Source organism: Simochromis diagramma, unplaced genomic scaffold, assembly GCF_900408965.1.
Source record: "Simochromis diagramma unplaced genomic scaffold, fSimDia1.1 OVJJ01000449.1, whole genome shotgun sequence".
Lineage (NCBI taxonomy): Eukaryota > Metazoa > Chordata > Actinopteri > Cichliformes > Cichlidae > Simochromis > Simochromis diagramma.
Genome location: NW_024387274.1, coordinates 2689998 through 2716967, shown reverse-complemented (window position 1 = coordinate 2716967; position 26970 = coordinate 2689998). Strand labels below are relative to the sequence as shown.

General features: G+C 41.6%; 1 protein-coding gene across 3 annotated transcripts in view; it reads right to left on the bottom strand.

Annotated features, from left to right (window-relative positions):
* Window positions 1-452: 452 nt before the first annotated feature.
* Window positions 453-26970, bottom strand: part of thrb (thyroid hormone receptor beta) — a 109254-nt gene continuing 82736 nt past the window's right edge. Inside the window, exons 1-8 of one of the 3 annotated variants that reach the window (XM_040002578.1) lie at window positions 12350-12897; window positions 10491-10591; window positions 10270-10417; window positions 9444-9649; window positions 8371-8397; window positions 8097-8243; window positions 7689-7947; window positions 453-6208 (exon numbers count right to left, since the gene is read on the bottom strand). In XM_040002578.1, coding sequence (XP_039858512.1) covers window positions 5967-6208; window positions 7689-7947; window positions 8097-8243; window positions 8371-8397; window positions 9444-9649; window positions 10270-10417; window positions 10491-10591; window positions 12350-12683 — 1464 coding nt within the window. In that variant the 5' untranslated portion in view covers window positions 12684-12897 and the 3' untranslated portion in view covers window positions 453-5966. Of the gene's footprint in view, window positions 6209-7688; window positions 7948-8096; window positions 8244-8370; window positions 8458-9443; window positions 9650-10269; window positions 10418-10490; window positions 10592-12349; window positions 12898-26970 lie in introns of those variants that run through there. The other 2 variants (XM_040002576.1, XM_040002577.1) reach the window with 2 other exon arrangements.

Here is a 26970-nt window from a genome sequence, read left to right as displayed (position 1 = left end):
AGGATGGGCCCATGTCTCCTCTTCGGGCTGTGCCCGGCCACCAGACGCTCGCCCTCGGGCACCCTCCCCGGGCCTGGCTCCAGGGCGGGGCCCCGGTAACCCTATCCCGGGCAGAGTAAACTGTTCCCTTGATGTTCTCTTCGTAAGGGTCTTCTGAATCGCTCTTTGTCTGGTCCCTCACCCAGGACCAATTTGCCATGGGAGACCCTACCAGGGGGCAAAAGCCCCCAGACAACATAGCCCCTGGGATCCCTGGGACACACAAACCCCTCCACCACGATAAGGTAGCGATTCACGGAGCAAAATTAAAGCAAAATACAAAGAACGAGGTGGGCTCAAGTCTTTTGCACAGCACTGCACATTAACCTGTGTTTCATAAAATGGGCACACAGTGAACCATTCAAACAGCCATATAGAGCACCTACAAAGTCTGAATAAGTGAAGACACCAAATCAAATTCTCTCAAAACCATCTTTATTCTTAAGACCCAAATCACAAATTCTGCAATCATCCCCCGTCAGGCAAAATCAAAATCATCAGTCCTCCAAGTTGAAAATGTCCAACAGCCGTTTGAGGAACACAATATTCTTTGTTCTTCCTTTTTTTCTGCCACAGATTCACTTTCACATCTCTCTGCACCTCCTGGTCGAATTCCCGGTTTGCATTAAACAGATGACTTAAACAAGAAGACACTCAAACACACAAGGAGAGAAGAGAAATCTGTGCCGACTGTGGATGACCGCCTCCTTCTGACCACGCTGTCCCTAAATGTGCTCATGTGTGGTTTCTTTTGGACATGAATCCAGCTAATTTAACTGTTTTTATCATTTGTTTTTTTTTTTAAATATGTCTCCATCAGACGTGGAAATACATTTGAGAGCAACACTGTATCTTTTTAACACTATGCAAAAACAATATGTTCATATTATGCTAACATCCGTAAAAAAAATCTGCAGTCTGAAAATATACATCCTTTTCCTTTGTACTGTAAAATAGCTTCTCTATGGCGCAACTCTTGTTATTGGTTGTAACTGAGAAACCTTACGAGCAACAACTCACGGGAGAGATCACGGCCAACGTTCACCTCCTCAGGTAAAATGAACATGTTCCTAACCAGCGGTGAGCAATGACGACGTTTACGTGCACCACAGCTCTGCGTATGTGCTCAGTGAACACAGCCAGGATACAAGATACCCAATTTACAGCCGTCCCGCAAAAAAGGAAAAAAAAAAGTGAAACTATGTATCAAAGTGTAAAAAAACATGTAGATTATTTTGGATTAAAGCTGCATTCATCATCCTGCTGTGAACTATTTGACTGTTGCAGATCTTTGCAAGTTTTAACTCCTTGTTTTGGTTTCACTTCCTCTTCAGTGCTTTTTTCAGTAAAACGCTCAGATAACTGATCAACATGCCAACAAAGTCATCGGGAGAACCCAGAGGAACGTGGGTAGGAGCTGTCAAAGAGCCCGGCTGCTCTCCAGCTTTTTAAGCTAAACTTTCAGGATTCATATTAGAGCGCCCACAGACTGAAGTAACTTTACAGGTTTGATGATATATTACTACATCAAGGCCATCATTTGCCTCAACCATAAAACTGACAGGTTTATTGTTATGAACTGCTCGACTTTATTACATTTATGAGTGAAAGTATTACTGACAGGTTATTTATATATTTTTTTTACAGAAACCAAATAATGCCCTCCTCATTGTTTTTATCCAGGTCACTGTTTCACACTGTTTCTTCTTCATGATTATTGTGTTTTTCAGCAGTTCTTTAACTGTGACCTGCATTCGTTTTACAGTATCTATGTGACTTTTATGATAACTGTGAGACGTCTCTACCTTCAAGTTCATTCTCTGACAACGGGGCTGGCTGCACAGACAGGCTGGCTCCATCCATCCAATCACAGGGCTAGGCTTTAGATACAGTACTGTGCAAAAGTTTTGAGCCACCCTTGCCTTTATGTTTTGCCTCCAACGAGTAAGCCTGCCACGCTCTGACTTTCATCTCTTCTTCTTCTTTGTGTTAAGCTACTCCACACTGACCTATAAACCATCGGGCAATATTCAAACTGTATGTTTAGCATGAGGGAGGTGGTCTCAGTAATCCCCTCGTTGTAGCTGAAGTCAGCAAATTGAAAAATGCAACAAACTAGAAAGTAAGGAGGAACACGGGCTGATGTGAAAGAAACTGACGGCTGTCACTGTCCTGATCACACAGTGGCTCATTTTATGCTTATGATGAGTATCCTGAACATGAAGCCACAAAGAGAATGACTGCACTGTCGGGCAGCTTCAGAGAGGGGGTGTGGTTTCACAGAAATATCATCAGCCTGTTAAAGAAACCTTCGTTCAATCTACTGCACGCTACAAAAACACATTAAACATAAAGCTGTTAATCACCTAATTTTGGACTTTCAGTGGTTAAAATCTGTGCAGCTTTCTTAGTGTCTCTTTACCTGCACAGGAAAACAGAATCATCTGCACAAACTCGGGAACTGTTATTACATTTGACAGCAGTAACAAAGTTCCAGTTTTGATTCCCAGGCCAAAATTCCCCGCTCATGAGGTAGCGGCTAATTACAGCCCAACAACTATCCTGGTGGAGGACTGGCAGGCCAAATCAAGAGCAAACACAGCTTTTTGTTTTTCGGGCTGCAAACAATAGTTGCTGCTACTTTAGCTGAATGTCTGAAAAGTTACACTGCCAAATTCCTGAGACTAGACTAAAAGTCTACTGGGAACTGGGAACGTGCAACAACAAACCATGTTTACCGCATAAAAATGATGCTTTTTACATGACTTTGTTCAATCTACATGTTCTAACCAATAGAAGCACACCAAAGGGACATTGAGGTCCTGAGCTGAGATCCTGGGACTGTTGGGTTGAACATTAGATAGTCAGCCAACTTCTGATGTGTTTGTGCAGCCAGCCCCTGCTACTGAGACATGAAGACATTCATTTCATTAGAAAAACAGGTGATGTTACGTTAATGAGTCTAGCTCGTTGATGTTGGATGCGTGTTCTGACAGCTTTCGTTGAAGGCTTCTTCACATAACAAAGTCTTTCGTTGGCTGCAGACGCAGGGGTGCATGTAAACGTGGCCAACAGTTACGTTTCTGAATGGCTCCGTCTCAGCGGGGCCCGGCCCGGCCCTTCATGTCGACGGGGACCAGCCTGAGCTCGGGTGCCTCTCCCTCTGATTGTCTGTGCATTTATCTGAATCTGTACAGTTTGCGAGGTGTATATGTGTGAGGTCCGGGTCATTCAAACACTGCAGCAATTCTATTGCTTTGATAAAAAGGCATCACTTCACAGAAATGAGAAGAAACAAAATAAAATACAAGCTGCTTTGAGGAGTAGTGTGAAGCTCGAAAAAGCGAAATATAAAGAGCCGAGGTCTGTCAGATTGCAAACGGCAATACCATACCGAGGCTTTTTCAAGAAACGAAACAAAACCAGAGGCTAAAGAACAAAGAAAGAGCTCTACTTTTCACAATCTCACCAGCCTCGTCAGTGTACCTTGGTGATGGCGAAGCATACAGTTTACTTGGCCTCCGAATGCCACCGGTCGGTCACAGTCGTGGAGTCGGACCCATGTGTTATCTGTGTGAGCGATACAGCAATCAGCCACATCACTAAAACCAGTTACAGGTGAACACTGGTCTTCTCTGCTGGTAAACCCTCCCATTTACCAACCCTCCAACCGAGGCAGACAGAGGCGCACTCCAAAAACCACTGCCAGTACCCGAGTGGGACCCAGCATCTGTGCCAGTCTTATTGTTGTGGCTGATCAGTTGCTGCACAACAGCTGCACAGATGTACTGTACATTCTGTATATGTGCATGTGTGTTACTGTACTATATGCATGCCATCCTGCGAGGGTGCCGGGCTCTTATTCACACATGTAAATAACAATACGCTTCAATCAGCCATAGCCCCAACTCACCATAGCACCATGACTTCACTGTTTTAATAGAAAGCCCACGTCCACTCACGGAGACACTAAACAAACAGAAAAAATGCTGACTAATTATTTGACTTTGAGGCAACATGGCTGAGATGAAACACTGAAATCTAATGCTGGTCTTATAGTTGAAGTTCCAACCGCAGACTGAAACACAGCAAATAGGACAGCCTGTGTGTGGACCAACAGGGAGCCAATTTATACTCAACTAAGGAAGTGGAGGGAGGATGCAGTGAGGGCATTGTTCACCTGGTTTTGGCACAACATGCAGTACTGTGACACACAGACGATCCTGGCCTCAGTGCCACCGTGTGACGAGTCTCCGGCACGACGAGCGGCTCATTTTAATGCTGCTTCTGCATTCCATTCACTGTCGCTCACGACTACGTCGCAGTTTTGGTTTTGTTGTTTCGTCGTTTTGTTTCTTGTCGAAATAAAGACAAACAAACAGAAACTCGAGCAAGATTTTTTGCACTGTACAGGTTTGAACGCACAGAACCTCTGCATTTTCAGTTAATCTGTCAGAGTTGCATATGAAATGCTTTAAGGTTGTGCTAATTAATCGTTAGTCTATAAAGTATCAAAGCACCGGTCATATCATGTTGTCTGACAATAAGTCCAAAGGCAATTAACAACAAGCGAGAGACACTCTCTCAGTTTATTAGTGTCCACACTCTGATTTCATAAACATTCTTTGCTTTCAACCAGACACAAAGATGCTTCCTGCTCATAAACAGAGAGCTGACCTTTGACTATTTTGCTGGCCCATATATGCTGCTGTAGTGCAACAGTATTTATGCAATATCCTGCAAAATGCCACATATCATTTTAAGGGTTGAGTAAGTAGACTTACTGTTAGCTGAAAGCCCAGCGTGTGTGTGTGTGTGAAGGGCCAGAGAGAAGTTGTGTTTGCAGTGTGCACTGCCACCGTGTGAAGTTTGAGGGGACTCATTACTCTAGTAGAGACACTCCAACAGACTAGTGTCCTTAGATTTGTGCGTCATGCAGACTGTCGGTTTATCCTTTGACTAAAAGCATCCTGTTTAGCTCTGCCTCGTTAAGGTTCGCCTTACCTAACGAGCCACTTTCTTCCAATAGGACGGCTTCGGGAAGCCTGGCTCAGGACGAGCTCTACTGCCTGCAGCAAACGAGTGCCACAGAAGGTGCGAGAAAAACCTTTGGAAACCTCGATTTAATAGCAGTCCAAGTGCTGGGATTGTTTTTACATATATTTAGTAAATGATTTGAAACTTTGGTCATGTTTAATAGGAACAATCAGCATTGCAACATCAACTGAGAAAAGACACACAGGTCCCCTTTAATATTGCAAAATCCTGCTCAGGTTTCTCGCTCGGAGCGTGTCTCGAGCTGACGTTTGTTTTTCCGACAGCTCTGGAATGCAGCGTTGCAACTTAACCTCGTAATGTGCGGCTGCCGAGAGACTTGCAGACACCTGCGAGCTGCCGTCCGTTAGAGTACGCGTTTTTAACGGTCACAGTAGGATGGCGAGGCACCGGACAGACTGGACACTCACCAGATGGACGAAGGTTGATATATTAATGCGGTAAAGTGGAGCGGGTTTGCTGACGGCGTCTCGTGTCGTGGATGAGGCGAGCAGCCGAGTATTTCAACATAAAGGAAGGAATATACAACATGTGCTTGGCTTCTAACGAACAAACAAGTGTTGATAAGATTACCATGATGCAATAATGAAAACAAAAAACCTAGAGTCAAATCTGAGGTGAGATGTTATATCCATGACAACAATAACAGAACAAACCAGAAAAGTCAAAAAGCTATTCACATGTACCCGCACTGTCAGGAATGGTTTCATCCAAAAATAGACCAGAGAGCTACTCTAAGGTGGAATGAAGTGACACTCAGTAGTGCTGTTAGAAGGTTCGTTGTGACGGGCTTTCTGCTGGTTCCACCCCTGAGACCACCAGGGTGCCCAGGCGCACACACACGCACGCACACACACACAGAAATCCACTGGTCAGTCCTCGAAGACCTCCAGAAACAGAGGAGGGAACAGCTCGGTGGGACACTCCACTTTCATGTGGAGGAATCGGCTGGCGTGGCAGGTGCCGATCATCCGCAGGTCCGTCACCTTCATTAGCAGCTTGGGCCAGAAATGTGCCACTTTGTGTTTGCGGTAGTTGATATAATGTTCAAAGGCCAACAGGAACTCCTCTTGGCAACGCTCGATTCGCTCCACACTAGTTAGGCCTGGACGATCTGAAGACACAAGCACACCAACAGTGTTGTTATGCAGCGTCCTGCAGAGCTGTAAAGCGTTTGTCCCTGAGGAACAGTGCTGAGAGAAACCTGATAACCCTTCGTCTTCCTTTGCTAATAGGAAGGATGGCTTACAATAGCTTAATTACAACTCACAAGGGTCTATCTATGACTGATTTGATTATGTGTTTGGGATCACTGTCATACTGGAATATGAAGATCATCCCAGTTGGATCCAAATCTGACTTAACTGGATCTCCAACACCACTGGCTGCTGTGTGGATGCTCCCTCACCTCCTTCCACCCAGTTATTGTGTATTTGGCATATCTGAGCCTATTCCTCCTGTTTCCCTTACTTAGCATGGCTTCTTCTTCTGTGATGAAGCCCTGTGCATGAAGAAGCAGCCTTAACACAACTGTCAAATACTGTTCTTCTTCTTTTGTCCTCGTTGTTTTTAAGGACACGCTGCACACCGCGCACAGTTTCAGTCAAAATCTTTTTATGGAGAATCACCTGGTTGCTGTATTTGTCAATTCCTGTATTATTTGGGATGATTTGGAACAAATGTGGTGGAGGTAGGGCTCTGATCAGGTGTGTGGTTTATATAAGTAGATATATCTGTAAACATATATATCTTTATACGTGTTACCGAGGTTATAAAAAAATACATGTCTGAAATTATAATGAAGAACTTGTGATGGAGACGGCATGAACAGGAGGTTGGATTAAATGAGCTCATGCTGCTTCCTGCTCGTTTTTGAACATGTAAGTTATTTATAATTATTATTGTTTTGTTTGTCTGTTTTTTCTCTGTTGTTGTTGTTATACTATTTAAACATGTCCAAAATAAAGATCCAGTACAAATACATTGTGTTCATGCCTTGACTGAAAATGAGTTAAACACAGGCGCAGCTGTGGATACACTACAGTGTCAGTTATTATTTATTGTAGTACTCACAATTATTTTTCTTTTTTGGTACAAATAGTACGAAACAAATTTTTTTAAAGATGATCAATAAACACAAATAATTAACTTTCTATCCCAAAGCGATTCGTTGCCCCAATAGCAGCGTTATCTAACCGTCAGTGGATACTGTAAAGTGTCAGGACAGATGGGTCTGCACCATAAAGCACACGAGTATTGATCTTCGATGAGAGTATTACAGAGAAATGCCAGTGGAGCCAGAAACAAGCTAACAGGCCAAAGCCCCTCACAATGATTACGGTGATTAATTGATTAAACTGTGGTTTGATATAGATTTCATGTCAAAACCAAGTATTCACACAAGCTGTGCAGCTGCAGATTCACGCTGTTGTACTTCCTAAAAATCTGTTCCCTGTAAGCCGACGTTACCAACGGTGTAATAAGAACGCAGTAACACCGCTGTGCTAAAACAGAGCGAGACCTAGAAGAGCGAGAAAGAAAACCCTTTAATAACCTCTTATGTACTCGGGTAAGTGTGCACTCTAGGCGATTACCGGATGAAAGCAGGATAACAGCTTGCAGAAGAGCCACCTCAGAGTCATCCAAGTTAAAGGAGGACAGCGACACGCCAAGGTCAAAGATGGCGTCTGAGACGACGCCCAAGCCTCCGTTCTTGAGCTGACCTCGTGTCACTGCCATCTCGCCGTTGAGTGTGAGGGTCTCGCTTTCTGGATCGTAGCGAACAGCAGCCCGCAGCGACATGATCTCCATGCAACAGCCTTTCAACAGGATGATCTGGTCTTCACAAGGCAGCTGGGTTAAAGAGAAGAACGGCTTATTTAGGGACAGGTGGAACTTCCATTATGTCAAAGACTGTGAAAGATTCATATTCAGTCTGAATATACAGCTTTAACCACTCAGTGACACATTCACACTCACCCTTTCCACTCAAACAAACCTACCTCACAGAACATAGGCAGTTTTTTGGCAAAGTCCACCACTCGGGTTATGGCAGGGGTGATAATTTTTGTAAACTGACTGAAGGCTTCTATGTCCACTTTACTTCCTTCAGGTGCATTATCCGTGGACGCTTGACCAATATCCTCAGGCTGAAAGAACGAGGAGTGGACATCAGCTGGTTTCATCGCATCATTTGTTATTTATCCATCGTTTTACATGTAAATGGCTGAAAACCCGTCGTTAGGCTCAACTGAACCGTGTATCTGTGTGTCTTACCTTAGCTTCCTTCACCCCCGCTGCACTCTGGTCAGAAGTATAGAATAAATTACATGTTATTTCATTAAGAAGCATTGCTTCCTCGACCTGTTGGATAATCAACAGGAATCGTGAAGTTTCAATGAAGAATCCGTGTCAAGCCAACTAAAATAAAACAAGTTAAAACTGAAGACAGATGAAAGAGTGCGCAGACAGAAAACAGGTAAAGACAGAAATAGGACACAAGTTTCCACAGCAAGACTCGGGACCACGGATCAAACGGGTCCTCGGGAACGCTCTTCATTGGATCTTTGTATGAGACCTCAATCAAATCTTTGGTCACGTTTTCAACACTTTTTGAAACAAATTGCATGAAAAACAACAGATGCGGCCATGAAAGTTTGCAGACAGATTAGGCTGTGTTCATGTTGCTGCAGGGAAAGTCTTTTCCCCGTTTCCCCAGTATCCTGAAAAATAAGCCTTCTTTTTTTGCCAAACCCTGCCGATCAAATAATTCTGCGATTAATGAGCGTTCCCTTTAATCGTGCCATAGAAACTCAGTATAACGCCAACAAACAGCTGACAGACTCTCAGTCCGGACAGAGTAATCAAACTTAACAGAAAAAGCAAAATTAGTCAAAAACAGAGTGAGGTGTGAAATCAAAAGCTACAAACAGAAAGAGAGGAAAATTAAACAGCACGAAAAAAAGCAAGTCATTAGTATTAGCAATTAAGAGTTGCTGCTCGGCAAAACATAAGACAAGAGTAAGATGTTCCAATATAAATTAGTGCTGCTGCGTTGAGGAAACACTTTTCTCCATCGTCCAGCTAATTCTCCCCACTCTACAAGGAGATACAAAAAAACACATGGACATATTAACATAGGGAACAGTGGAACAATGGTGGTGGTGGTGGAAGAGGAGGAGAAGGGGACATGAAGTGGAAGGGGGCTGGGACGGGTTGGAAGCGGGCTGAGATGGGCGGGAGGGGGAGGTAGGTGGGGGTCAGGGGGGTTGGTGGTTTGAACAGGGCACAGTAATCGATACAATCAAGGCTTTGGTGAGGAGGGAAGGAGGAGGAGGACGATGTCTCACCAGGAATTTCCGCTTCTGCTTCCAGTGGTTGCCCTGGGCGTTTGTGGCCATATGGGCTTCGGTCACCATACGGATGAGGTCCCACTCCTCTTGGGTGGGCTCCAGTCGGTCCCACGCCGTCTTCTGCAGTTCCTCCCTCCGACGGCGCTCCCGGTTCTCCTCGATTAGCTTCCGCTTGGCCAGCCGCTTGCTGTCATCCAACACCACTGGGGCAAATAAAGGGGGTCAGCAGGGGGCCAAGGGAGGCCAAGAGAGTAGACGGGAAGGAAAAGGAAAGAGGGAGAGGAGGGGGGAGGGTAGGGGGGCATAAAATGATGACTCGCTGAGGTGCAGAGTTGTTCCAACACAGAACATGACATCCCGCTGAGGTGACACTTGTTCATGCTTCATGATTGTTCTTGTGTTTTGAACCGTTTTGTTTTGGACTTTCAGAAAATGATACAGATACAATGTAGCAGGAGGCTTTAGAGTCAAATGACCCACACATGAAAGCAAACTTTCCATTGTATGAAAAATGTGAAAGGCACAATCAAACAAAACGTGAATATGGAGACCATTATTTGTTTTTCCATGTGGTGAAAAATCATCACTGCTTTTATTTGGAGTAAATATATTTCAGGTGATGACAAACCCTGATGAACTTTCTTTAAATCCAACTTTTCTTTGTTGATTTTGTTACTAATTCTGCACTTTCTTTATAAATGTCGTTGTTTTTGTAAATAAATGTCAGAATTCTTTTTTTCCAATTGAAGAACAGCAGAAATGCAAAAGTGACATAAAAGATATAAAGACAAGAGTCAAATATCCTGTTACTGAGGCCACTTACAGTCTGTTGCCATTCCCACTGCAATGCACTTCTTGAAGCGACATTCCTGGCACTGGTTCCTGGTCACTTTGTCAATAACACATTTGCCCTCGTACTTACAGGCGTAAGTTGGATTGAGATTCTTCTGGATTGTCCGCCTGAAGAATCCCTAGAAAACAGAAGGCGACGTGATCAGAAAAGGGAGACGGCGAAGGCTGAGGCCATGTGGTCAGATGGTTTACCTTGCAACCTTCACAGGTAATACAGCGATAGTGGTAGCCTGTAGCTTTGTCCCCACACACTACGCATAGCTCATCCTTGTCCAGGTAACTTGGTATGTACCCTAGAGAGAAAAGAAGGAGACAACTGGATTGTTTGTTTTAATTTTAAAAATAAGGCAAACGAATGTCAAGTAAATTTGACGACTGCCATTCACAATGTTTGTCCAAACACATTCATTTTTTATTAGATTTTAATTAAAATTGGGGCAATGTACTATTCTTTGCACAGTAGTAAAAAAATAAATGTATACACACTCACACACACATATATATGAATGAATGTGTGCATTTGCATAAAATACACACTACAGAATGATGTAACATGACTCGTTGTAGTCCTGTTAAAAACTACACCCCCCATGACTCAGCAGTGGGCACGTCTGTCGCTGGCCCATCTTCTTTATAATATTTCTTCACTTTGTTGAGATTTGCAGGGAAGTTTTCATGCACAGCTCTGACACTGAGTTGAGGTCTAGATTTTGATCAGGCACCACTCCCCCCAAGGCCTTAGCTTTAGCTTGAGTCTGGAATACTTTGGTATACAGAGACGTTCATGGTCAGCTCAGAGACTATAACGTATTCAGGATCTGTGGCTGCTAAACGAGTCCAAAATCATTACTGCTCCACGGCTGTCCTTGACAGTTGCTATGCAGCATTTGTACTGCCCTGCTGTGTTTGGTTTTCTCCAAACAAGGTGCTTTATCTCCAGACATCGCTGCTTTGCAAAGTTCTTGAGGTGTTGAGGTTTGTTCCTAAGTCTAAGCCATGCTGTCATGTTATTTTAGAGGCTTTCTTCTGGCAACGCTTACAAACAAGCGATAGTTGTTCAGTCTCTTTCTAATTCTACTGCTATGAACATGCTAACTGAAGCCTGCAGAGTCTGAGATGTTGGTCTTGGATTTTTGGCATTTTCTGAATATTGCGTAGTTTGACCATGGGGTGAATTTGTTGAGACCTTGGCTCTTGGGAACCTGTGGAATTGTTTTAGTAGTTACCTGAATGCTCTAGATCAGCAAACTGCCAAAACCTGTTCTTTTCTGTAGGTGGTCACACTTGCTAACAGCAGAGTGTGGAGTGGCAGGTAAACTCTGATGCTTCGAACACACTTCATGGAAAAATCTTTGTAGACTCTAATATTGTGGAGTCTATCTTGTATTTGAGATTGGGTTGAGTGAGTTCTGTCACCAGGACAGCAGGTTAACAAACTGATCAATATCTTTTGTCAGCCTTCTGTTGCCTCAACAGCAATCAATAAGGAACCCCGTCTACCTCAATCAAACACAGCTACAAGCCCTGATCACAGACCAGCGCACGATGCCTTATGTCTTGGATTTATGCTTATCGGACTTAATTCGAAAATCCCAGACATCATTGATCGATGATCAAGAAGGACCAATTATCAGTTTGAGCAAGTGTATTACAAGTCTGTTATATTATAGACACACACACACAACTAAACTCAAACACACACACACATGAGTGCACACACAAACACACACACACACACGCACGCACACACACACACGCGCGCACACACACACACACACACACACACACACACACACACACACACACACACACACACAGCTAAACTCAAACTCAAACACACACATGTGTGCACACACACACACACACAGATGCACACACACACACACACACACACATGCATACACACAAACCCAGTTAATTACAGACAGTGGAGACTGTTTAAGTTACTCGCAACTTCAACAAGTTAAACAACCTGAACACGTCCGAGCTGCAGTTCCAGCCCCTCAGGTACTTTGTTAAAGAGCTAAATAATCACAGCCTGCATGTCGTACCTTTTCTGTGCGCACTCTGCATCCACCGCAGGTGTGAAAATTCAGGTTTGATCTCGGGGAAGTACTCAGGCTGGTGGAAGTGACTGAGAGGGACCTCCATGCTGCAAAACTCACTCTTAAAAACAGAAGGACCCGCGGCGTAGGAGCACGAGTAGTGCTGGCTGGGGGACCAAGCCTGCTCCATGCAGGGTGGATGATGAAGGGGCTGAGGCTCACAGTTGCCATACCCGGACCCTTCGTCCGAGTACATGCAATATTCCCCACCTCCCTGCACCGAATAGCTTCCGACGCCGGTGTGAGGCATCTCGTACATGTCCGGAATGCAATAGTTCATGATGAAGACCTTCAGCAGAGCACCATAAAAACTTCTGGGTCTACCCGGAGAACTATCTGCTCTCAAAAAAGAAAAACCTGAGCTGGCATCAAGCCACGAAATGAAGAAAATAACTCCTGATCTGAAAGGACTTGATGGAGTTGACTGTACTTAGGAGCAAACGCTTTATCCAACAAATCCACAGACCACAAACAACACCTTGCAACTGCCCCACCCGCCACCACCCGGCCGAATTGGGAAGCAGAGATTTATGACGACATAGGGCTCTAATCTTACACTTCACAAATCCGTGATGTACCACAGACAGTGGCGATGTCACAGATTAAGACATTACATGATGCACCTACTGTAAGAAACATCTCACACACACAAATCTAAAGAAAAGCTGGTCCACGAAAACACAAATGGTTAAAAAACCTGCCTGAGGAGGGGTCGCATATGATACAAGAATTATCTTAACCGCGATCCTTTCCTAACCTCATAACCTTGGCCTTTACATTTTGACCATTGCTTATCCTCTGGGTATTTTAACAGAACCGACTAACAAGTTCCCTTAGGTCAGTTTATTCTTGAAGCCACTTGGTGAGTACTACAACACTAAGAAGGTTCTAAGAAGGGTTTTAACACATGGCCCTGATTTTTCACCAATAAGACTCTAATGTGTATTTAGATCCTGCTGTGCAGCTTATGGAAAGATAGGGCACATATTAGTGCAATTATTTGGGATTTACTTAGAATAATGAATACCTGCACAAAAACCAAAATAACATTTTGGTTTAGGTCAGCAGCTAAATCAAATTCAGGGATTGCGCTATGAAAAACTGTGCGAATGCATGTAAATTTACAAAATAGCACTAAGATTTATTGTCTTTTGTTGCGCAAAGAATTTTAAATTGCTGAAAAACATTTAGTGTGGAAATTTGTAAACCAAAAGTCCAATTGGACTTATATATCTCTATATATTTATATATATCTATATATATAGATTTAAACAATGAAACATTGTGTGGTCCGTTTCTGTAAAGGCACTTATTAATCCCAGAGAGGTTATGCTCAGTCATACTAATGAGGCGTCCTCGTCAATAATGATGACAGCCTTGAGATTTAAATGTATTTCAAATTTGCACGGTAAACAATATTTTTTCACACACAGGTGTTATAGTGGCAAACAGCGGGTCAGCATCATTAGAAAATATGAATTAAGAATGGAAGTCACTGACATTAATATGCATCTCGAGGCAGATGACCAAATATTATAGTTCATTTATGAATTACAGTAAATTATCATTTCATGTCAAATCATTGAAACTCTGCATGATGCCATGGACGAGCTTTTAAAATAAAAACTCTTTTTTCTTTTAATTTAGCATCACCAATGTCTGTAGTTAAGACTAACCAAAAAAAGTAGACCACCTGAAAATAGTAACAGTGCCACAATCACCTATTACAATCTGTTTAAAGGTCTGTTTTGGTATGTTGCATATCCATCCAAGTCAACCAAAAGATGTCATCTCTCCAGCGTATCCTGGGTCTACCCTGAGGTCTCCGCCTGGTGGGACATTACCCACCCCACAAAGGAGGTGCCCCTGGTCATCATCCCATCCCAACTGCCTCCTGTCGACACAGAAGAGCACGGGCTCTACCCCAAATATCTGGACTCTACACCCTGTCTCTGTGGGTGAGCACAGCTCAATCCAGCCACAAACCACTCCAGTACAAGCTGGCAGTCATTACTCCATGAAACAACAAAACCACGTCATCTGCCAGAGCTAAAACTGAACCAGACACTATGTGCCCCATGACTGTGCTTACAATTCTGTTCATAAAAATGATGCAGAGCACTGGTGTCAACGAGCAGCCCTGGGAGAGTCCAACACCCACCAAGAACCAGTCAGACCAATGCAGACCAAGCTCTGGTGTTGCAGGGACAAATAGCTTGCAACAACGAGCATGATATCCCATACTCCCAAAGCACCCGCCCTGCACAATAACTTAAGGGATGTGGTTGAATGGTACTAGTACTACTACTACTCCCATCCAATGTTGTGCAAATCTGCGTTGCGCACAAAAAAAAAAAAATCTAACTTGAATTGAAATTAAAATGAATACTTTAACAATTCTGTTCTGCAGTGTTAGTCAGTGACTGGCTGCTCCCGTATGGGATCAGAACGATGCCGCCTTATCCCAAAGTCCAGCCAATGATGCGATTCACATTCGTATATACGCAGCTGATCAACGTGGTTGACAGGCTATGACAGCGTCCTTATGTGCCGGTGTTTTAGCAAAGCGGCTGATGTGGAGTGAAGCCACGTTAATGACAACATGTACAACCATTGGAGATGTGAGCAGGACAGACGGAACAATAGACGGACAAAGTGTGAACTTTATACCAGTTTTTAAATTGTGTTGATCGGCCACGTAAAACCAGAGTTATGATAAAATATCTGCAATGTTTGGTTTTCTTCCTGAATACTGTCGTTGTTTATATTTACTGCAGGAAGAAACGGTAAAAACTGCGTTTTATAAGGAAAACGCTCGAAAGCCTGTGAGCAAAGACAAACCCCCACCCCCTCTCTCTTTCCTATTCGTCCAAAAATGTACCACATGGACCAATCAAAGAATGATATGGCAACATGGCATTTAGTTGTTTAGGAAGGAGGGGGAAGTTTTAGGAGTGACGGCGTGTTTGAGATGTGAGAGATTTGCGACGTTTAGCACAAATCTTGTGTAGTTAGTGTGTAGTTAGTGTGTAGTGTAGTCAGTAGTTTTGTTGTGTGTCAGAACAATGAGGCGACTGCTGAGTGTTACAGGTGTTACAGCAGTGATACATCTGCTGCTGTCAGGCCTGCAGGTATCAGGCTGTTGTTCTCCTTCATCTCATAGTGGACAGAAATTATTTTTTGGAGCGGCACAAATAATTTGTGTGGCATCAGATTTGATGCAGAACAGCTGATTGTTCTGTAGATAGTTTGAAATGTTTGTTTAAAAAAACGTTTTGGCTGCATTTTTAGGTAAACAGCTGCAAAACACTTTGTTTGCATAACTCAGTTACTTTTTTGAAGAAGTAACTATATAATTAATTACCCAACATTGGTCATTATATCCTGTATTTGCAGACAGAGTTACAGACTCTCTCCCAGACCACAGACTCATAATACAAGTCAGAGCTTTATAAAAAATATAAAGAAAGTTGTGTTTTCAAAATTGGAGTTCAAGTTATTTTTCCTTCCAATAGTGTTAACATGCTACACAGGTCAGGAACAAGATTTTTTAAATTTTCATTGTAAGTGGGCTAAAGCAGTTAATTAAAGGTAGTCTAACATAAATGTAAATGCTGTAATTTGATTACTTTAATAAACCATGTAACTTGGATGGATTCGATGCTGGCGTGACCACAGTGCACACGTCTGCTGTCGCTCACAGTGGTCCAAGGGACGCTCAGGGAGTTTGTGTGTTCTCTCAGACACATGAAACATTAGAGGGAACATTGGTCCCATCCACGCTTAAATATCCTTGACAGGATGAAGAGCTGGTCTCAGTTTCTGTGACCGAGACAAAAACTGCTTCTCCAGAATCTGAGGTTTGAGTACCAGGTGGATACTCGTCTCCAGTACCCTGACATAGTCCCAGGGAGGCTGAGAAGCACGATCCCCTAAAGCTGGTACACTTTCTCCGATCCCCCTTCTTGAAGAACTACCACACCGTGTACCAAATTTCACACTTAATTTTATATTTAATCAAATAGGTAAGAAATAATAATATACATCTGACACACAGGACATAAATATGTGTAACAGACGTCTTCCATCCACGTACTAACCAGGCCCGACCCCGCTTAGCTCATGAAACCAGACAAGCTCAGGGTGGTACGGTGGTAAACTAACAGATGTCCAAAGTTATTACATTTTAATCTGAAACGTGGTGGTGGGAGTAGAGAACCACTGTTCTATGCCCATGTGCAAGACTCACAAAGTTTGTACAAAAAAGGGAAGTCATTACATAAAATAGTCCTCATATACTGTAGCATCTACATGTGTGTGTTTATAGACAGAAGTTGGCTAGTGTAAGACCAGCATGAGTAAAGAGTTCATGGGGAAATATGAGAAAGCTTTGTTGCTGTGCTAAAAGAAAACGATCTACTGTGTTATTAATAAACTTTCCTCATTACCATTTTCCTCTTTCTCTGTAAAAGTCTTCTGGATGTCTGCCTCTCTGTGACTGAATGTTTTTAACAGACGACCTTGACCTTGATTGTTGTTTATTTATGGAAAGCTCTCTAATTGTTAATTGGTTCTTCATTAAAGACAGGAACAACAGATAGAACAGTTACCGTTAAATACAGGCTGCTGTCAAAGAAACACAAACATGCTTTGCTGCACTTGTAAGACTCAAAGATTTCTTATTAAAATGCAAGTTGGAAAACTCCTGAGATCAGCTAGAGATCAGTAATAAAAACAACAACAATAAGGCTTTAAAGACAAGTGATAAGTAATAATAATATATAGCTAAAAATACCTGTCGTGGAGGTGAGTTATAAAGCTGCTTTATCTACTTAAACAAAGAGTAGTGACTGTGTAATAAGATTGAACATTTTGACTTGTTCCGTTAAAAATACGTTTCAGTGTTCAGCGTTTGATTGATCTGCCTGGGCGAACAGTTAAAAAGGCTTATCGTGGGATTAGCAACTCCATTAATGTAATAAGTGTGAGTGTGTGACCAGTAGATGTGATCAACATGCAACAGCTGGTAAGAGGCTGGTCCTATGAGGCAAATCTTCTTGCAAAGAGGGCTTGATACCAGTTTAACTTTTTGATGAGGTGATGTCCTGGTCCTGAACTAATCTTGTTTGTAGTTTCTTAACAACTGTTAAGCATTTGTCAGACAGAGTTTAACGCCTGTCAATAATGAAACAATCTGTTGTCTGAGTGGATGGTGTGACTGTCTACGCTTTTTTCTATGCCAGGTTTTGGACTTTTAGTGACGAATTTAATTCATTTGTCACATTTTTTAATCTCCAATTCTTTGTCTTCTTCGTCTTTGTCACATAAAGTGAAGCTTTATTAGATGCTGAAAAGCTGTTTAAATGCAGTATTAAAACAGCATAAATAGAAAATAACCTTAATATTTGCATATGACTCACATAAATATGATTTATCAAGATATTTATATATATATTTCTTTAAATATATACTTTTGTCACTGAGCTTTGAGAAGACAATCTAGCAAGTGTAGCAGATCTGAAAGCACTTATGTCTTTATTAAAATTAAAATATTAAAATAGAGAAAGTTAATATGGTAAAATGCAATATACTCAGATGCCCGGTGTATCACTTTTAGTATCTGGAAAACAACAAGTACTACGGTTGATCTAAAAAAGGAAAATCTACAGTAAATTACGAGCCTCTATGAATTTTCCTACTTACCTGGGGTGGTCACATAAATGCCAGCTGTCTCTTTTTTCCTCCCCTATGTAAAAAATACAAATGTACAAATACGATCCAGCATGGTCTCTAATGGATGACTCGAGGTATTCCTGCCAACAGCTGAAGTAACCAGCGAGGCCTTTGACCAAAAAACACCCCAACTTTCCGTGCCGTGCACCTACGAGACAAACTTCGCTCCCAGTGGCTCTTTACCACACTGGCCCCGCGGCGGGCTTTTGTACATTCCCTCCCTTGATCGTTTGAGGACTCGGGGGTTCAAAGCTGGTCATTAACAATTTTTGGGTGTGAGGAATCTCTTTTATCCAGAGGCCCTCAGTTAACATGATCTCCAGTGCCAGTTGTCCCTGGCTACTCTTTGTTACCTGAGGAGGCCACATTAGTTGGTTAACCTTTCCCTTAAAGTTCAGGGTAAGCTGAGGGGAACAACAGAAGGCTACCCTCAGTAAAGGTTAAAGTTGGAGAGGATTATCCTGCACTTTAGGATAAGGTGGGTGAACTTGTTTTGAATCCTGCTCTTCCTTTTTTCTCATTATAAATACTGTCATTGCCTTCTCTACACAACTCCACAAGGATCAGACACCCAACACGCCCAGAACTGCAAACATTTGCTGAATGAATCATCATATTGTTAAAGAAATATCACCTTGTTTATGAACATGAATCGCTGAATTTAGACAAACTTGTAGGGTTGTGTTTATATTCCACAACCTGATCCTGTTATGAGGGATCGAGTGCAGATCACCAGCAAAATCCAAAAAAGGTTTTCCAGGCGAGACAAAAAATGCTGTTCTTACAGCCGTGTCCGCTTTCAGCACCAATTTTATTAAGAAGTCTAGAGAGGAGCGACTGCTGAGAGGCAGTGTGCAAAGCATCATGGGAAGAGAGTTTAAGAGCCAAATATTACTGAATGCAATTTTGCATAATACACAACTGGAAAATGAAAACAAAGATGACAAAAACATTTCAGGTAAACTTAAAACGCTCCACATTCAGGACATGATACAAATGCATGTGGGGGCGGGGGGGTGTCATTTGTTTTTGTTTATGTTTGGAAAAATGGAAACGTGATGATTCATATTATTCATTCAGAAAGAATACAATCAAAGTTAAATCTGCAAAAGGATTTTTTCTTATTAAAGGACAGTTACTTTTCAGTTTCCTTTCAGAGCATTTTTCAACTAAACAGAGGAGCGGAAAGTGTAGAGCATCTGTCTGTGTGCTTCATGTGTTAAAGGACAACTCTTTAGATGGTGTTGAACTCTGTTTAACTGTACGCTCAACCTAATTTCCAATTAAACATTTTTTCCATCCGCCATCAGTTCTGGCTTTTGGTCCAAAAGAATCATGAAAACTTCCTGTTTGACGCTAAGATGACCTTTCAGGAAGTGGTGATCAACAAGGTAAGGGATTATAACCAACCAGACTGGATGTAGCACAAATTCAAGGTGAAACTACTAAAAGTGGTGATACAGTGATGCGTGAATGCTTACAAACTCTTTAGAGTCAATGTTTCTGCTTAAATACGACCTGAGACATCCACAGGTTTTCAGAAAACTGTCACAAAAAGTACACAGAGAACAAAGTTAATCAAATAAAAGAAAAATGTTACACTATTTCTTTATTTATTGGGAATTAAATCTATATAGGATTGATAGAAAATATAGGAAGCTCTAGGATTAGATTTTCACTTAAAACTAAAGTCAGAAACAACAGAAAGTTGGTCAAGTGTGAGTGGATGCCCTATTTTTTTTTTATTAAAAATTGATATTTAAGACTTCTAAGGAAGTGAATTATGACATAAACAAAGGAGATTTCTGAGAACTTGGAAAGGGCAGTTTTTGCTCTTTTTGGAAAAACTGGATTCTCCCAGTCCAGACCGATTACCTACAAAGTCTTTATTGAATATGGGCCATCGTGGCTGATGGAACAATAAATTCTGAATTATGTGTGTGTGTGTGTGTGTGTCTATATATATATATATATATATATATATATATATATATATACATACATACATATATATACACACATATATATTAGGGGTGCAACGATACACAAAATTCACAGTTCGGTTCGATACTTTGGTGTCACGGTTCGATATTTTTTCGATACAAAAAAATGTTCATGCTTTTTTAATTTGTCATTTATTAAAATTATAAATACATATTTTAACTCAAAAGTACAGTTTTTAAATTTATTGTTGCTGAAACAACAAAATAAAAAAAATAAATCTATCTGATGGAGAAATCACTCATCTTTGGAAAAGAGAGTTTATTACAGAGAAATGGCTCTTTCAAAATAAAAGCTATACTATACGCTTCTTCTGGGCTATATTCTCAGCAGCATATTAAACATATCAGGTCCCCATAAGGAGAATCATGTGCTAACGGCTGTCTAAATGACTCGGGTAAAGTTTGTAGCATGCGTGCTTGTTGTTTTTGTCTGCTTCCACTTGTCTTTGCACTAGGATGCTGTCGGAATAAATGTGCAGTCATATTCGTTGTGTTCCCACTAGTGCTGTCAGCGTTAATCTCGTTGAAATGACGTTAACGCCACAACACGGCAAATCTCCGTTAACGAGCTACCGCCGATCGCCCCGTGCATGGGGCTGGACGGCCAACACGTTAACGAGCTAACTGCGCTAACACACTAGCTCCCACCCATGTAATTGAGCATTGCGTGGCACATCCAACATACTGTTTTACTTTAGTCCATGACGCGCTTACTTTCAGGGTCATACGTCACATGAAAACCAAAATAATTCCAAACGCCAGATCTGAATGAGGGTGGGGGAGGTTCAATTTGCCATGTTGCAAGGAGAGCTTAACTTCTGTCTTGCTAGCTTGCGCTGCGCTCAGTAGATCTGCGCTCGACAGTGCAGCCTAGGCGGAGTAGTCGAACGCAGATCCACTGAGCTCTCAACACAGACAGCATCGTCAGAAGGAAAGTTGATAAAATAAATTAAAAATTTTGTATTGTTCGATACATATGCGTACCGAACCGAAAGCACTGTATCGAACGGTTCAATATCGATACGAATATCGTTGCACCCCTAATATATATATATAGATTTCTTTTGATTAATTGAGTGAGCTGAAGCATGGCTGCTGTTTTCTGTTGTGTCCACAGTACCTACAGAAAGAAACATCCACCTTTAGTCAGATCTGTGAATTTGAAAGGATTAGACAGCACAGTGCATTGTCATTAAGACACAATGTGAGTCAAGGACATGTTTCCGTTCTAAATTAACTATTTGTGAAGGTGATATTAAGTATATTAATACTAGAGATGGCACGATACCACTTTTTTATGTCCGATACCAATACCGATATCACAAATTTGGATATCGGCCGATACCGATATGAATCCAATAGTGTTTTTTAATCAATAAAACTGTTTTTTTAATATCTTGCTGCATTTTGTATAAGTTCATACTCGAGTTTAACTAAACAACAACACTAAAGCTATTCTGTTATACCTGTATGTAAAAAATACACAAAATAATTCATAGTTCAGCAAAACTGATCAATCTAATAAACGTAAACCTGCTCCATCCTCCCTATTCTGGTATTTTAAAGAGTAAGCAACCTAACTAATAGGGCTGCAAACTCCCAGCAAAAAAAAAAATAGGGAACCACCCCCCGCCCTCCACCCTCATAATGCTTAATCAACGTAATCAACTTTAATTTAATGCACATGTAAAAAAAAAATGCACAGAAATCAATTATTTTTCAAGAATAATTAAACAGATTCAACATCTTTCTTCAACAGAATTGCAGACTGCACAGATGGTTCCCAAAGGAAAAAGTACTATAGCTTACTAGGGTATATTAGACTTAACAGTTACTATATACAGTAATGGACTTCTATACATTTTACATCAGATTAAAACTTTGGGTGTCAGATTCAGATAATTATTTATTAAAAGCTGGACATTTTAAATGAGAATAAGAAAGAAAAGTATGTCTTTGTGCCCCCCTTTCCCTGTTCATGCCCTATCGGCCCCCCTGGCTAAACTTTGCTAGATCCGCCCCTGCACAGTTACCAGCCGTCAGCTGCATAAAAAAAGATCCTGGTGTAGAAAGTAATATTAAATAAATTCTAACAACAGTTTATCAAGCTTAAACGTGCTGCTGTTGTTCAGCCGCTGGTTTCCTCTTTCTGGCGCAAAGTGGGCCAAAAACAAAGAAGAGAGACGATCAGCTGATCATTGATCAGTTTCATGATTGAAGTAGAAACAGGAGAGAGAGAGAGAGAGGCAGTCGCTCCATATATCGGTTGTTAAGCTCAACGTGGGAATGCTTTACAAACATTCAGAGATGAACTTACACACTTGCTTTACTTCTTTCTGGGATCACTTCCTCGGAGATGAAATGCTGGTTTGGTAGCGAGGCTACAAACACACAGCCGCTCTATCACGTGATGCATACTGCTCCGACGTGCTACGGTTATGAGCTGAGTTACGCCGTGTCACAGGTTTTGTGAGGTGCTTTTTTGATATTTAATGGATCGGATTACATTTTTTATTTCTCTCCGATATCCGATCCAGTAATTTACGTCAGTATCGGACCGATACCGATACGTAATATCGGATCGGTCCATCTCTAATTAATACACCTAGTTCTGAGACTTAGGATAACCCCATTATCAGCTGTTGAGTGATCATTGTGAACTCACAGCACAGATTAAGCACTGTTGTGGGAATATCCTCTAAGACATCACACGGTTTTTGCAGAGTTGTTGGCTGCACATGCCACGATGACAGTCTCCCATTCAAACACATCCCAAAGGTCCTCTGTTGGATTTTAATCTAGTGACTATGGAGCCATTTAAGTACGGTGATGTTCAAGAGTCCAGGTAGAGATGATCTGAGCTTTGCTATAGCGTCTTATCCTGTTGGAAGCAACAATGCTTAGTTAGGCTGTGTTTAAATTATTGGTACTAAGGGGCCCAAATATCCCCCACACCATTACGTCACCACGAGCCACTGACAGCACGCAGGACTCATCCGTGCTTTCTTATTTACACTAAATCTAACCCCACCATCTGAATGCGACAGTGTTACATGGAGAGAATAAAACATCGTGTCATCAAGCATGATGGAAAATGCAGACTTAAACTCTTCCCTGCTTGTGAGACTGGCCTTGCTGTCCTGCATAAAGTTCATTCATACTGGAAGTTATTTGTGGTAACAAGCATAAGTCAGATCAACCAGATTAACCAGTGTGTTTACAATTAAAGAAACCCTTACACGCCCTGGGTACTCACAAACACATTTGGATTTCTAAGAAGAACCGTGGGTCTTTAATTCAAGTTTAAGTAGCAGTTTTCTTTTTTCAGTGATCTTATTTTGTTCATTAGCATATGGAAGAAATTTAACTGAGTTCTTGAAGATGACTGACACGCTGAGGTCATTTGAAACTTTATTTTATAATTAAAATTTGATCTTACTTAGACAGAAAACCCCAGATGACCCCCAATGAGCAAGCACTTGGGTACAGTGGGAGTTGAAAAGAACCTAATATAGAGAAATCTACCCTCTGTTTCTAGTTCCTGTCAGTACAGAGGTTTATTCTATTCTACTCTACTCTACTCTACTCTCGCTGCAGCATTTTGGCTCAGCTGCTTTTCAGGAAACTTAAAAACCCCCAAACCCTGATAATAATGAATTAGTCCAGTCTGGAGTTATACATACATGAACTAGTTTTTCAGCAGCACCCTGAGTTTTTTATTTTTATTTTCTAATTTTAGAGGTATTGTGCAAAGACATCAGTCCTGCATATTTAATATGTGCACTAAAGAAGATTCCTCACAGTGTTACTGGAGGCCAAAGTCATGCAGATGTTTCTACAATTTTTAGGGCTGTGATGAATTCTGAATCCTCTTTCTTCTAATAAACCACTTTCCTGCATTTGATCAGTTAGCTCTTTTACAGCAACTCTTTCAGGAACTTTAGAAATAAAACAAAGACTGGCCATGTTACTGCTTTTTAAGTAACCATTTTTAAGTTCTGGTTCAGTTACCAACACCTTAAAACCCTGAGGTACATAACTCTTTATCAGAGATGAAGCATCAGTTAATGACAGAGCCTCTTTGAGTCTGATGTCAGCAGGGGTCTAAAGGGGACGCTGATGGTGACTATTGCAGTTAACTCAGAAAGATCATTTAAACTGATTAATTTAACATATCTATGGTAGTTTAGTTAAATGTTTTCATCATTAATCAGTAGGGGTGCAACGATACACAAAATTCACGGTTCGGTTCGGTTCGATACTTTGGTGTCACTGTTCATGTGACAAAATGTTCATGCATTTTTAATTTGTCATTTATTAAAATTATAAATATATATTTTAACTCAAAGGTACAGTTTTTAAATTTAACCCTAACCCTTGTGCGTGTTTTTTATTTTGACAGCGAATGTGCACCTGCGGACCACTTATGTGCAGCCCTGGTTATTTAGCTCATCATATCGCAGCCACAGAAATTCTTTTGTCCATGAAACCATAAAGCTGCACTTTCTTTTTGCCTTATAGTCTGATTTGTCATAACTTCTCCGTTTTGTGGTAAGCTTTTCTTTGGCTGTCACTTCTTCACCCTGACCTGTCTTATTTGGCTCAGCAGAACTAAATATATGCTGCTTTACACACGCACTCACATAAGCTCAGCGATTCTCTGCGCGATCAACCTCTCACATGTTTAAGCTGCGGGAGATTTCACTTGTCATGTTTGCATAGTAAGCTAACGATTAATAAGACGATGTCAGAGGAATTGGTGCACAAATTATCATCACTCACAGATCAGTGCTGTCGCTCTCTATACACAGTTCGCACGATTGCAAAGTGAAAGCAAAAAACAAGCGCAAATTCAAACGCGACTTCAATATGTCACATATTGACAGTGGCTCACCGATGCCAATGACATAATTACCCAGCTACATTTCTGAAAGAATGCAAAAGCATTGACATATATTTTTCCTTCCTACAATAGCCCGACGGGCAGGGAAGAGATAGATTTTGGTAGCCCGACTGAAAAAATCGCTAGCTCCAGGACGTCGGGCTAGCGATATTGCAAGCCCTGTATCTGATTGAGGAATCACTCATCTTTGGAAAAGAGAGTTTATTACAGAGAAATGTCTCTTTCCAAAATAAAAGCTATACTATCCGCTTCTTCTGGGCTATATTCTCAGCAGCATAAGGAGAATCATGTGCTAACAGCTGTCTAAATGACTCGGCTAAAGTTAGTAGCATGCTTGTTGTTTTTGTCTTTGCACTAGGATGATGTCGGTGTAAATGTGCAGTCATATTCGTTGTGTTCCCACTAGTGCTTTCAGGTTAATCTCGTTGAAATGACCTTAACGCCACAACACGGCAAATCTCCGTTAACGAGCTACCGCCGATCGCTCCGTGCATGGGGCTAGACGGCCAACACGTTAACGAGCTAACTGCGCTAACACACTAGTTCCCACCCATGTAATTGAGCATTGCATGGCACATCCAACATACTGTTTTACTTTAGTCCATGACTCGCTTACCTTCAGGGTCATACGTCACATGAAAACCAAAATAATTCCAAACGCCAGATCTGAATGAGGGTGGGGGAGGTCCATGTTGCAAGTAGAGCTTAACTTCTGTCTCGCTAGCTTGCCCTGAGCTCTTCCTTCTGACGATGCTGTCTGTGTTGAGCGCTCAGTGGATCTGCGCTCGACAGTGCAGCCTAGGCGGAGTAGTCGAACGCAGATTCACTGAGCGCTCAACACAGACAGCATCGTCAGAAGGAAAGTTGATAAAATAAATTACAAATGTTGTATTGTTCGATACATATGCGTACCGAACCGAAAGCACTGTATCGAACGGTTCAATATCGATACGAATATCGTTGCACCCCTATTAATCAGTAGGGTCTTAAAAGACAGACTGAATTCAATAGTCCACATATAAGTGAGTCACTCTTTGGAGCAGCTAAGAAACATGCAGTTAGTGGGGATAGGTTAATGGAAAAATCTAAATTGCCCGTAGTGCGAATGGTTGTCTGTCCCTGTGTGTTGGCCCTGCGACAGACTGGCGACCTGTCCAGGGTGGACCCCGCCTCTCGCCCTATGACAGCTGGGATAGGCTCCAGCGCCCCCCCGCGACCCGGAAAAGGATAAGCAGAAGCGAATGGATGGATATATTATATTATATTCTCCTTTTTTTGTACATTTTTTAAATTTGTAACTTTTTTAAGACTTGTGGTGGTCTGCGAGCAGACGATGGTGATCTGAGGGGATGAAAAAAGGAAAGAAGTTCCATGTAGGCGTGTTAAACTGCAACAGTTTGAATATATATTCAATGAATATTTCAACAACGTAGTGCACTCTTATACAAAACAACACCCACTTACCTGTAGCTTTATTACAAACATGTTTAAAATGTAATTTTAAAAAGAACAAAGACCTCTTTCACTTGTAAGGTTGTATCAGTATCAGAGTGTAATGAAGTGATCTGGTCACAGACGCACGGTGCACCAAACCAGGCTGGTATCCACGTCCCATAAATGCAACAGGTGTTTAGTGTGGGTAAGAATGATTGCAGTGAACTCACCATCAAATCTATAACACAATTACTTATGAAAGGAAAATCAATGTGTTGCCGTGGCAACGTCTGAACCTGACTGAAATGCTTTCATACAGAAAATGATTCCTGCAGACTTTATTTTTCACACATGGCTTTTGCTGGTTCCCTTCATTTCTATTAAAGAAATAATAATAGGATATAATAGGTCATGTGTTGTTATCATCTGAGGTTTTTGATTTTAGGAGCTGCTAATGACCTGATGATTTGGATTACTTCCCGATATGTGAACAA